Genomic DNA, 14,179 nt, shown 5'->3' with positions numbered 1-14,179 from the left:
TTTTTTTTTTCAAAAAAAATTGTAGTATATACAAGTAGGTACTGAAGTGCTGCTTAAAGCAGTGTTTATGAAGACCCTTTGGTTAAACTTGTAGCAGGTTCAAGAAAGATAAAATACACCAATCCTGTCTGAGCTAAGTCTATGGATACTGGTTGTTATTTGACTATGTGTAAATTTTGTTCCTCACTTCCATGTACTCAGGAAGAGCAGGTTTTGACAGTAAGGAGCGGGGAAAGAAGTTATTGGAGGGAGAGAGAGCAAGGGGGGTAGCAGTGTAGGGGGATAAATTCAAGGCAAACCTCCAATAATTAGTTTCTATACCTGGATAATGATGACACATTTATAAATTTTCCATATATAGAATCTAATTATTGGGGGTCATCTTATATTCAAGTAAATACGGTACATTTTACAAAAGGATAGTTCCCAAACAGCTGAACAGAGGACATTTTGTGTGGAGCCTGCTCATTGTCAGATTCCAGTTTTCTGACAGCTCCTGGCTGCAGAACCTCCTTTAAAGTGCCAGGAACTTCCAGTGTAAATCCCACTCAAGTCAAAATCTCAGATTACATTTATCATCTAAATAAATGCACCATCCAGAAGGTTTATGTTGAAAATAATGATATTGGCCCCACACCCTGTTCTTATTCAGGCTGTTCTCTCTACGTGAAGAATATAAATATGCTGGGAAAGGAAATGATAGAAGAATACTTGCCAGAAAGAAAAGTGATAGCCTGCCTCAGTTGACTACCCATTCATGGTACCTGGATGTTTGGCTTCTCTTTGGAACAAGATAGTACCACAGAAATTGTCTTGGCTTTTAACATCTAGCTTCCAAGACCAACTAAGCATCTCTACAAAACAGCTGAAATGCTTGTTAGCTTTCCTTCAGGGTAGTTAAATTACTATCTTAGTACATTTTGGTGTCTGCCAGCCTTGTGTTGTTTTTTCTGTGATGGGGGAGGGAAGGAGAGTGTAGGGAACTTGTTTATTTGCTTTGCCTGTGATAGGTTAGGGCAGGCGTAGGCAACTTTTTTGGCCAGAATGCCAAATAAACCATGTCTACCTTGAAAGGTGCTGGAGTGCTGACATGCTGGACCCCAGAGCAGCTGTTTGCAGCCTCTCAGCTGCAGCCAGCCCATGTAGCCCAGTCTACTTGCAGCAGGGTTAACAGCATTCCAGCTACCTGCTGGGAGCAGCCTGGGCTCTGTGGCTGGCAGCAGCTGCTTAGAGCCCGGGCTGGCGGTGGTGTGCCGAGCACAATGACCTTGTGTGCCATGCTTGGCACACGTGCCGGGGGTTGCTGACCCCTGGGTTATGGTGTCATGTCTTGTGTTGTGTCAGGATTGGCTATAGTTTTACTAAGAGGGTTGATTATGGATTTGTATAAGAAGGTTTGGGTAGGGATGATTCTGCCTCAAACAGGGGGTTGGACTAGATGACCCATGGCAGTCCCTTCTAGTCCTACTTCTCTATGATTCTATGTCTAAGACAAATAGGTGGTATTGGCCAAATTCGACTATCACCAACTTTGCCCTGACTTCTATGGAGTAGCACTGGAGGACCTGAGAGCTTGGTTTGGACTTCAAATACCTTTTGTGACAAGCTGAGTTTCCCTGGATGGGTGATTGTGCTTGTCACAGGGGGATGGCACAATATGGCCCCGAAGGGGAAAAGGGGTGCCCCGGGACCTGAAATAAGGCGGGGGAGAGAGAGAAGGGAAGAAAGAAAACACAGGTTCCTTACCAGCAGCCGACGACGTGGGAACGGCAGAAGCGGCAGCGGGACCCACGCGGCTGATTAGCCATGTCTTTTTAAAACTGTGGCCAGCTGCGATCAATAATGATTGGAGCTGGCATGGGGCGATAAAGAATGCCCCGAGGGAAGAGGAGGCGGAGGAGAGCTGGAGACCAGCCAGGAGGGGAGACAAGCCTGAGTCCTTGCCCTGAGGTGAGGGAGAGGCCAGCAGCCAGCTACAAGGCTGGAACACATTCCTCAACTGCGGGAAAGAGTGCGCTGACGGAAAAGCGGCGGATGCCCAGGTTTGTGGCAGCGGAGCTGGGCACAAGCATCCGGGGACAGAGTCTGGGAATAAGAGATGCCCCGAAGAGAGGGGAACGGAGGAAGACCCAGCAGTCCAGGTGGGAGCAGTATGGACTAGGAGATCACCCCAGAGTCCATCCTGGCAGGGAACCATAATACGAACAGTGGGAGGGGCTGCAGAGTCTTGGATTCTGCCAGGTGGGACCACTCGGTGAGGGACCGAGCGAAGAGGGGAACCAGAGTGCCAGGAAGCAGTCCTGAGTGATTATTAAGAAAACACAGCATCCAGCCAGAGGGATGCTGCAGAGATTTAAGCAAGGAAAGGTTTCTCTCCGGACAGGGAGTCCTGACTTTAATTTGTAAACCTGAGAGACTTATGGGTGGTGTTTTTCTTTCGGGACTTTTTAGCTGAGTAGCCTACGGTTGGAGGTCCATGGGGGGAACCTCAGAAAGAGTCCTGACCAACAGGATCTAGAGTCAAGCCAAGCCAACAGAGTCGCCACCAAATATCTCTCAGCATCGCAAGGCGAGGAACAGACCTGGGAATCATTAGCAACTCGGCGTGGCTGGGTTTTAGGGTGAGGTGTAGTGGAGGGTGGAGCCTCACAAAAGACCATCAGCCCTGGGAGTCCCAACCCCGGATAAGTTGAAGTAGTCAGCCTCTCCACTGAAAGTTTCAGCAAAGTCGTGGCAGGCGAGACAGGGGCGGAGACTACCGTTAAGATCAATCTGGAATAGACAATTCCAGGGACAAAGTGGCCAGCAGGCCAGAGGCCGAGCAGCGTAAGACCTCATGTTCAAGGCCCGCCGGTTGCAGTGCTGTTCAAGATTTTTCTGTAACTTGAGAGCTTTATTTTTCCCCACTCAAAAAAGGAAATTCTTTTCCCTACATATCTAAAAAGCACCTCCTACATATTTGCATAGTTTATAAATAATATGGATAGATAGCACTTTGAAGAAAAGTATCTTAGATTTAAGCCAAAGCATTCTATCATAACTACATTATGCAATATATTACCACAAAGCTGGAAATTGGGTGGATACAGCAAGTTGATGTTATGTTTATATGACTCTTGAAAGTATTTGATATAGTAGACTTTCACCAATTACTACTACATTTTTAGATTGCAGTGGTCCAACTCAAGGCTGGCAAACAATGTCCTGGTTGCGAGACAGAAGTGACAATTTTCATTTGATCTGGCCACAGAAAGCAGACTATAGCTGTGACTAAACTCAAGCACCTGGCTGCAGATAGCTTAAAAATGGCTGATCAGGTGAAAATCTGAAACCTTATTGCATGGTCAGTTGAAGATGTTTCAAAACAAAGTACCTTCTATAATTTCTGTCTGCCTGCCTGCCAGCTTGTTGCTGTTTTCAGAATGGGAGGGAGGAAAGGGAGTAGAAGGAGTTGAGTCTGGGGGTTTTTCATTGTCCACTGGAGGATGAGATGGGTGTATTGGAGCTCCCCCCTGCCGCCGAGGTGGGGATCTCCAGTATGCCCACTTCACCCTCCAGTACTGGCTGGGGAATCCCTAGAACAAGCTCCTCCTGCTCCCTTTCCCCTCTCCCATTCTGAAAAATTTGCAGCCTCACAGGGAGGATGGGGATGCTGGTAGGGGATATGGTGCAGGCTTGCAGCCAGCAGCTGGATTCCCCTCCCTTCTGGAACCAACAGTGCACTTCTGTTTGATCCGGGGGATTGTTGCAACTCAGAACACTTCCTGCAAAGCATTTTCAGTTACAGCGGGGAGCTGCACTTCTGTTTGCACCTTTATGTGCCTGTCATCACAAACAGTAACTAACTAATAATCTTTACTGTGTCCTCTCTGAGTCACATAAAATGAAAAAGATCACACAGAAGAAACTCAGCCTTTTTATGTTATGGGAAGGGCTTTTTTTCCTCTTCCCCCGTGGCAGAGATGTTAAATAAAAAAAATCTGAAGTAGGCTGAAGTCAGATAAAAAACACAACTGATATAATCAATGAGCTATCTCTAGAGAGCTGATTCTTTTGGACTCTTTAAATAAATTGAGAATTGTTTACTATTTCAACAAATACTTATTTTCAGCTGTCTTAAAACAGCTAAGATAGCATTATGTGCATTGTTATGCCTGTGGCTGGCTAGAGGGGGAGGAAAGGTTACACGCTGAAATGTACAGCCCAGAAAGTGTCATTTTTTCTGGGGAATTAACTTTTCACAATTAAATATAGCTATTCTTTACAAGTAATTTTGAAATGACAATCAAAACATTTGAGCAATGTCAGAATGAAATTTTTTCACTTTTTCAGTTATTTTTCTTAGGTTTTTTCAGGCCCAGACATGGGTGATGCATAGGGGGTGCACCTCCTGAAAGTTCCAGCCACAAAACTGGAAGTGCTGGCAGAAGTGCACTTCTGGTTTCACTGGTTTCACCACTGGCTTGGCAATTGGCTGCTGCCCACCCCCTCTCTTCCCCTCCCCAGTCAGTGATCTGGTGCCCCCCCAGACTCAGGAAGCACCAATCACCCATGGGCCTAGATACTGTGATAAATACATACTGTATTTACCCAAATCAAAGACAACTATGAATTTAAGACGGCCCTACAATAACTAGATTGTAGTGCACTTCTGGTTTCACTGGTTTCACCACTGGCTTGGCAATTGGCTGCTGCCCACCCCCTCTCTTCCCCTCCCCAGTCAGCGATCTGGTGCCCCCCCAGACTCAGGAAGCACCAATCACCCATGGGCCTAGATACTGTGATAAATACATACTGTATTTACCCAAATCAAAGACAACTATGAATTTAAGACGGCCCTACAATAACTAGATTGTAGACATGGAAAATCTGGTATATTCTATGTCTAGAAACTGGTCATGGGAGGATCATCTTAAATTCATTGCCCCACCCCGCTGCTATATCAAGGAAAAAAGCAGCAGGGGGGCAGGTGATGGTGGGGCAGGCAGGATGGGAGTTAAGTAGCTTGCTCCCGCCCCTGTTCTTGCTGCCTACCCACCACTTGCCCCCCCCAACCACCTGACCCCCTGCAGTCCCTACGTGTCCCATGCCTGACCACATCTCCTACCCCCCACCTTGCACACCTTCCACCTGACCTGCTGGTACCTGCTCTTCTCTCTGCCACTTACCCCCTCTTCCCACCTGCCTTTGCCCTTCCTCCCCACAGTGCCTACACTCCTGGGCACCCATTCCCCTGTCAATTTGCCCCACTCCCTGACTACCCCCTCTCCTGGCATTGCTACTTACATTCCCCTTGCAGCTCTGGCTTCTATTGGGGCCCCAGATCAACGAAGGGAGCATGGAGCATCTGCTGCCTCCAGCCCCAGCCCAGCCATGCAGCAGCTGTTGCAGTGATGGCAGCTTCAGATCTAGCCCCAGGCCCAACCCCAGAGCCGGGGAAAATGCTGCCTCTCCACTGTGAGGCTGGGTTGGGGCTGGATGCAGCACATGATCTGTGCTTCCTGCCCCCAGCAAGAGTAGAGCCGCAGAAGAAGCCAGAGCTGCAAGAGAGGCAAAGGCTGTGGGGAGCAGAGGCGGTGGAGGCAGCATCTGCTGTTCCAACTCTGACCCTAGGCTCTGGGTTGGAGACAGATTCAGAGCTGGAGCCACTGTCTGGCCCTCCCCACATCTGTACATCTTGCATGGGGAAAAGCCTCTTGTCCTAGATTAAAGTAAATACAATATGTTTTGGTCTGATCAAGTCTGGGCCCAAAATTTCACCCTGCTATACTCACAACAGTAATTGAACCATCACAAAAGTAGCCATGGAGAAGCACATGATTTCCTACTTTCAATATTTATCAGATAGTATAATCTTCCCATATTTCAAGAAATGGATCACTGTCAGATTTAAGAACTAACTGAAAAAATTGCATCTGCTACTGTTCACTGCAAAAATAAGCCACATTAATTATTCTATATGTTTGGATAATGATGACTGTAGGCTAAATAGTAATATTTAATTAAGTAGTAATATTTCTGAGCTGTTCTGTGTTCCAGATGGAAAATAAGTCTGGAAGCTAGATGGACCAGAGAATTTAACTAATTTCTTTTTACTCTTATTTACATACAACAGTACAACTAATTCTTCTCTGATTTAGCTTCTTTTTTCTTGGCTTGTCAGTGTTCTTGCTAAAATGTACTCCATCTCATACTTGGGTCTCTTTACCTACTGCATAAATTTGCAACTTGTTTTTGAATGAAAAAATCAGTCCATTTGGCAATTACTTTTTACAGGGCTAGGACTTGTTTGCCAATAAGGCCGAAACAAAAATAATTCCAGGAAAAAAAACCCCAGCGCTGGCTGAATATGTTGTCTTATTGCTAGTGGTAGGGAGTAAGAGCTGAAGGAGAAACCTGTGCACCACTGCTACTGTCCCCTGCCAGGCCTGACATCTTACACAGCCACAGCCTGCAGCTGGAGTAGGGCAAGAGAGACTCTGGGGCTCTTCTGGTGCCCAGATGAGCTGGGGATAATGGTGGCAGCAGCAGAAGGGAGGTGCAACCACACCACCATACCCCCTGGATCTGCTTCTGAGTTGACTGTATCAAGGGTGAATAGTGTGCCATAATAGACAGTCTCCAGTCCATGAATAATTTATTTAACAAAATGTTACCTTAAGATAACCTTCATGAGATTCTAGACTTCTTTTACAAAACCAATTGCACAAAACCATATGATACCTTAGTAGAATTGGTATTGCAACACATAAATGGGAATTCATCAGGCTCGTTCCCACATAGAATATCAGCAGCTAACTTGTGTTGGAAGACCAACCTATGCTGTGTCAGCTGAGAATGGGAGAAGCTTTCAGGATGGATGAAGGGCCCTATTATTCCCCACCCTCTCATCTTATTCTTGGCATAGTTTAACTGGACTGGACACTAAGAATCTTTAGGCCTGATTCCCATTTACATTAAAAAACTTTCCTACCATTCTGGCAGGGCAAAGGGCATAAAGTAGGTGTAACTGATGGCCCCTAAGATTTTTTTCAGTCTCACCAAATACATGGTTACTTCATTATGGCCTTCAGTGTTTTTCTGAATCAGGGCTCAAGAACAGTAGTACATTGCACTGGTGCTGCTCTGTGTCAAATGCTCCAAATAATACAACTCTCTAATTACAAATACTCAGTTGTGATCCCCAGTATGCCTGCTACTATATTCCTTTCCTGGGTGCAGCACACTCCTTGAGTGTACCAGTCATCTTTTAGGAATGGGTCCTGCCTCCTTTGTAGAAAAAATTCTCCCTGATCTCACCCTAGTCAGGATATACAATGAGGAGAGAGGTTTCTTGTGAAGTCCCCTTTGTTGTCTAAGGTGGCTAGCCCTTCCACATAGCTGTTAGAGAACAAACTCCACTATGTTCCACTCGTGCATCAACAACTAAAAGGGCATCTGAACTGGGATCCCAGAGACTTCATTTTTTGGTACAATCAGAGAAAACACAGCTCTTGCTTTACTAATATATTTCTCTGATATCAGCTGTGATGTTGATTTTCATGTATTCTTTTGTATTTACTTTCTGGACACAAAGGAGAATTACAAATTTCCTGTAGGTTTTGACAGGCCGTTACACTTATTTATTTTATATTTGCACTTTTGTTACTGAAAGATTTTTTTTAATGAAATAACAGCTTATTTTTAAGATAAGTAGGCAATTAGAAAATTACTTTGCAATTATTGTAAAAGATAAAATTTGTGATGGAAATCAGTGACACATTATAAAGAACCTAGTCATGTTCCTGGCAGAATTTCTTTTTGATTTTAACTACAACTTAGAAGAAAGCAAGAGCTATTTTGGTCAGTCTCCTGAAAGACAATCCTGATGAAACCACTTTTTAGCTTTTACAAAACATGTTTTCTATTGAAAATGGACTTTTATAGTTTAAATATGTAATTCTGAGTTTCTCACAAGAATCGCATTGCTAAGAAAAATCCACAGTTATGAATCCAGCAGTACAGGAAGACAATGACTGAGTGTTCCCAATCATCCTGATTCTCTCTTGAATGATGCGATATTTTCTTAAATGGAGCAGTTCATTGTTTGCTTAGAAACATAACAAATCTCTTCTCAAAATGTTCTTCAGCCCAACCTACAGTGAATGTTTCCAATAGTTTTAGATAACAGACTATCACTCCAGTTTTATGCTGGATGATAAGTATTTGTGTCCAAGTTATGTTTTATGGTTTGAACTACTAAAATATTGACCAGGGATTCTCCTATGGGACACAGATGGGGAAGCTCTAGATATAACCAGCACAAGGTATTTTAAAAAAACTTTCTAATAGAAACGGAGGAATTAAAATATGTCTGTGAATATTAATTCAAATGTTGAAATGATTTCACTGAGCCCCTCAAGCATGTACTTTCTGGGAGTCATTGTGTAAAGTTTAGCAGCAGAGACTTTCACAGAAACCAATTTTTAAATGCACATTTTCAGGAATTTTTACCAGAAGCATTCCTCCCATAAGTAAATAGAGACAAGAGCATGTGGCTTATCAGACAATCAATTGCATTTAAGCAAACCAAAACATCTGCTGAATATTCACAATCAATTATGAACAATGAATAAATCTGAAAAGCTTGTTTATGAACATTCTGTGAACAGAAAAAGAAGGCTAGGTTTGTTGAATCATTATGAAGTACTTCCTCAGCTCTAACAACTAGCAATAAAGCAGTAACTAAAGGACACTGAACTGAGTTGATAGATTAGGGACAGAAATTACACATAAACTGGTATAAATGATCAGAAACTGGTTAAAATTTGTAGCACAACAGAAGTCTAACGCACGTCAACATCTTTCAAAATAGCTGAAACTTGTTTAAGATAAATCTGGATGGTTGTAGTATCAGACTTAACAGATTTAGGTGAAACTGATTTATTGAACTTCTATCCCAGACGTCCTCCAGATTCAAGTTAACTCACAGTCCCCCAGCACTCCACCATGTTTTTCACCTTCCCTGGAAACTTCCCCATGCAGGGTGGGCAGGTTAGCCTTCACTCAAGCTGTCTGCTCCAGCAGAGCAGGGAGGCGTTCTGTAGTGCCCCCCAGCTTCTGGCCTGGGCCACTGCAGGCATGTGGCCACATTTCTGGAATTAGAGGTAAATGTCTGTTCACTTGCTTATCAGTTCAACCTATGCAGCTTGGACTAACCTGTGAAGATTGAACTGATTCAGCCCTGGGCTTCTTAACTTTCTGTACTTAGCCATAAAGTACACAATCCCTTTTAAAATTTGGGTGGTTTTTTTGCTTATTTTTTGACTGCCACAATTGCTAACATTACACATTTTTCAGGGCCTCCTAAAATCAATGGTTCTACCAAACAATTCCACTACCTCTTTTTTCTTATTTCATGCCTTGCAACTAAAAGAATTAATGAAAGTGAACCAATTCACTGAACCATACAAAACAAAAACAGCTTCCTAAAAATCAGAGAAAGCATGCCCAAGGCAATCTGCATTTTTCTTCAATTTCTTTCTAACTTCTCTGTCTTCTACTATTTGCAATAAACAGTAGGAGTTTGACAAAAAGACTGTAAGTGAATTATAACAGGCATACTAAACTTCTGTTTGCATGAAAGGAATTAGTGAGTTATTCAACAGGTGTTCCTGTTGAATAACACGAATGAGCTTACATGCGATCTATTTGGTATAGAAAAAAAAATCCAACCTAACATTTTACTTTGCTTTGACTTTTGGGGAAGATTGTTAATCTTTTAAACATAAATACACCACTTAAGTAGTTCTTAGTCTTCTGGATTAAAGAAGACCCACATTCATTAAATTCTGTAAAAAAAAAGCCACAAAAAACTTTCAGAGACAAAGTCCCACAAAGGTAAAAGAAAAAGTATAATCTGTGTTTTGCTAGGAAAGATTACATAAACTTATCCTGGAAAATCATTGCCGGATTAATGTGCAATAACTCCATGAATTTCTGTGCATATTGATTTTCCTTTATGTACTAAATAAAATACATGTTTTAAAAGTTAAGTGGGATGTTTATAAAAAATGTCCATTTGACAGATTGGAAACTGAAATTCTGTTCATTGATGGGAACAGCATAAATATCAGCAATGTGAGCTCATTTTTGTTTCAAATTTGCCTTTGCCCTGGCACAGCAAGTGGAAAATTTAGCCTCCATGTTTTTTCAATCCTTGGACCTCATCCTGAGACAGTTTGTATAGGTGCTAATCAGAACAAGTTGTGCTAAGTTCGTTTATACTAAAAACAAGCTCACTGGACCTTGGACAGTTTACAACAGCTGACAACCTGACCTAGTTGCTTTGAGTCCAATACCCTATCCGCTACGATATACCCTTTCCTAAATATGGTTGTATACTTTTCTAGAAATTAGAAAACTTTCCCAATCCAGCTGCAGCTTCAGAATGGAAATGAAGTCCATATAGTACTACATTCCAGGTTTGACTAGTACAGACAAGTTGCACTAATTTAAAGATATAATATAACAGCAATTTAATTAAAACAGCCAGTTTCTTTCATTCATTCCTTAGCCAAACTGATACAGACTCAGGGCTCTCGGTACTTAAAAATGCCTGGAGAGTGTGTAAACAGTTGGAAAACCAACAAGGTAACCCAGAAGTTATCTCTGCTGTCACTTTGTATCTCTCCATTTGATCAAAGGGAAGCAGAATGTGAGATGAGGTGTGCAGAAAGAGATGGATCGAGACCACCAGAAATAGACACAGAAGAAGAAGGGCAATTGTAAACAAAACACTCTACAGGTTACATATAATTGTATTACAGTAGCCATTGGTGTGAGGAGCTTAGTTTAAAGGCAGTTACTAAAATAGTGAATTTTTTGCCACCCCCTCAAGTAAAATGATGACTTTTTGGTATAGAAATAACAATACCCAGAGGGATAGTCAGTATAAGCCATCCAATTGCAGCAGCTTGGAATTGGGAGGGGAAAAAACTAGAAAGAAAGACTACCTGGCAAGGGAATGATAGAGATAAAGTCTGACCACACTTAAAAAAAAATGAATAATGTTTCCTGACTAGAGTTTAGGTTCCTATTATACAGTAGTGTCACTAAGGGTCAGGGGGAAGGATGAATGGGGCAGCAGCCTCAGGGTGCCAACTCTGGAGGGGGAGTGCAAAAATAGCAGCTACTGTGCTCTGCCCTGCCCCTCCCTGACCACTGCCAGCAGCCTGACTGCAGCTCTGTGCAGTTCTGCCACTACTTAGGGTACAGAACTGTCCAGTTCCGTCTGTTATTACATGTAGCCAAATAATAATAATAGTGGAAAAAAAGCTCAATTGATATATAAGAAGTGTTTATCAACAAAATGTGCTTTTTTGGGAAGCAAGAGAAATGACAGTGAAATGACTTTGGGTATTGAAAACAGTAGCAGTTTGCTGTCAGAGAAAGAAAATACATTTCCTTTTTAATTTATCACTTAATTAAAAGAGTAATTTTTTCCTACACTCTCACTTCAATAATTGATAAGAGCTGGATACACCTTTTTAAGTTCTCATAGCACCACTCTATATCTATTAATACCCATCTCTTCACATTTTAATAGCTTTTAGCTTAGCAAAAAAAAAAAGGCAGAATACAAGGCAAACTTTTCTAACAATGAGATCAATCTGACTGTGTGAATAAACCTCAAGAGAAGGAACTAGCCAACGATTTGAGTTATTTAAAATCAGACTGAAGAAAAAACTTGAGAATATATGGTATGTGACAACTCTGGCATGGCAGAAGCATAGTATGAAAACATAATATTTTTATCTAGATCATTCCTTGTATTAATATAAATAAGAACCTTTTCTATTCTCCACCACTCCAATTGGTTTAAAAAGTTTTTAACTAGTTATTTATAGCACTAAGGAAATCAACAATTAAGTTGTAATTTAGTATGAATTAATAAAACAGGTTTTCAACTTTTGTAGAGGAAAAGTTATTATAATTGCATGAACACAAAACTCTTGGAATTAAGTTATTTAACTCATATGGAGAGCTAAATTTCTGAACTACAACAGAAAATTTAAGTTCCAAATTACAATACCATAGTTTTATTGTGGAACTGAAAAAAGCAATACTGTCTATTAGTACAGATTCAGGACCTGCAAAGCTTTATGAAGCTGGAATTCACATTAGCTTCAGAGAAGTTCAGTGCCCTAAACTGGACAGCCTATTATTCTACAAAGGCTACTAATGAACTAGGTTTTTAATAGTTCAGTGGTTTTCAACCTGTGGTTGAACAACCCCTGGGAGTCCACGGACTATGTCTAATGGGTCTATGAAAGATGACTATGATCGATCACTATGATTATGGTATGAGAAAACCCACATTTACAATTCAAAAGGGTCCGCATCTCCATTTGACCTCCATTCAAAAATGTTTAGGGGTCCCCAAATGAAAAAAAGGTTGAAAACAACTATAACAGTGGAACATAACTAATTCCATATTTTTTATAGGACGCTAGATTCCTCCAAAAAGTGTCATTCAAAGTCTCATACTTAATGGCCCCCATTCAGGAAGGAGCACTATGACATAGACTTTAGTTCTGAAGGAGCATTTTCCCAAATCAGGATCAATATTTGTTGTTTATGTCTTACGTATACCAGTCAATATTAAGATATAAGTAAATGGATGACAGAAGAGATCAGTACGAAAATAAATAGTGTTCATACTAAGTATATGTTGATGATAATTACATAAAGCCTGTATTTCACAACACTTCATAAATTTCAAAAAAATATTATCAATTAATATTATGCTGCAGTTCAAGGACCTAATACAAGTACATTGTTTCAGTAGTAACTTATGCATTTCAACAGGATGGAAAAATAGATAGAACCTTAAAATAAAGAACCAAGAAATGAACAGAGACAAACAATATGCAAGGATATGTGTTACTATAACACTTTAATTAACAAATGCTTAGAGAGATTTCCATATCTAGTGATGAAACTTTGTTAGCAACGTCATCATCTGAAACTCACAGCAATAAAAGCTGTATACCAACTTAGTTCATAACCATTTTGCAGTAAGTGTACTGCATTTACTAAATATTTGGAAAGATTATGTCTATGTAACACACAAGGGGTTGCATATGGAATTGTCCTTATTTCACACACAATTCCTTACAGTTTGGGAGAGTAGATTCCATTTACTTATGTACTGCAGCAATGTTCTTTTTAAGTTTAGAACAACTAAGTTTTTGAAGTCTTTAATTATGACAGCCAACTAAATGCTACCTTATTAGTTCACAGTCCTGATCTCCACTTATTTTTTGCAAAGAAAATAAAAGTTCAAGTTTCCTCAGATAGAATATCTGAAGAAACACTACATAGATATAGATATAGAGATCTTATTTTGGTATAAGAACGGTTTTTCTGTTGACTGCATGTTAAATGTTAAAAAACAGATCTAGAAATTAGCTTAAAAATAATTCAATATGTTAGGTAGGAATTGAGGGCTTCCAGGAGACGGTTAAAAAGGGTTTCATTTTGCTATCCAGTTAGTATGTTGTGTAAAGTGCTCCTTCTGTCCTTAAGACTCTTCCAGTCTACAACAAGCTTTCATTATCAACTAAAAAATACTTCCAGGGTGGATTCTTGAGTTGTAGAGCGATGCCTACAGAACTTCAGTGTCGTGTCTAACCCAAGTTAAGCCTATATAAAGCAGCATTCTCCAGCAAAAGGCCAAAGCAGATGGCAGTGTTTTGGATATTATTTAAAAATAATCACCTAGCTGTCCCAACTCTTGCTTTTTCTGATATCCAAAATAGGTGTAAACAAGCACACCAAAAACAGGCAGAATGAACATCAATCTATTGATACTTTGATCAATATATTGATTTCCCATGCAAGCATGATCTGATATTATGAACACAAAGTTTGTAGCAAATGCCAGGCTGTAAACCAAACTGAAAAGTGTTGTCTAACCAAATTTGTTACCTGGCTGATGGATTTTTGTTTTCCCATTAGTGACTGCTGATATACCAGTTCCATAAGATGAGGCTTCCATTTTTATTGACCTTCTGACTTGTGGGAGCGACGAATGCCTAACCACAGGCAGACGCTGTGATACTGAATGGCTTGCCGCACTTCTCCTCTGATAGACTGGAACACACTTTTCAGCCCCATGAATAGATAAACTTATACC

General features: G+C 41.0%; 1 protein-coding gene across 1 annotated transcript in view; it reads right to left on the bottom strand.

The window, feature by feature from the left end:
- Positions 1–14,175, bottom strand: part of ANO4 (anoctamin 4) — a 207,776-nt gene extending 193,601 nt beyond the window's left edge. Inside the window, exon 1 of the mRNA XM_019545137.1 lies at positions 13,972–14,175. Coding sequence (XP_019400682.1) covers positions 13,972–14,041 — 70 coding nt within the window. The 5' untranslated portion in view covers positions 14,042–14,175. The remainder of the gene's footprint in view (positions 1–13,971) is intronic.
- Between the last annotated feature and the right edge of the window lie 4 nt (positions 14,176–14,179).

This window comes from Crocodylus porosus, unplaced genomic scaffold (genome assembly GCF_001723895.1).
Source record: "Crocodylus porosus isolate Cpor-Errol unplaced genomic scaffold, CroPor_comp1, whole genome shotgun sequence".
NCBI lineage: Eukaryota > Metazoa > Chordata > Crocodylia > Crocodylidae > Crocodylus > Crocodylus porosus.
The sequence above is the reverse complement of the archived record's forward strand: the minus strand, read 5'-3'. Positions and strand labels throughout refer to the sequence as shown.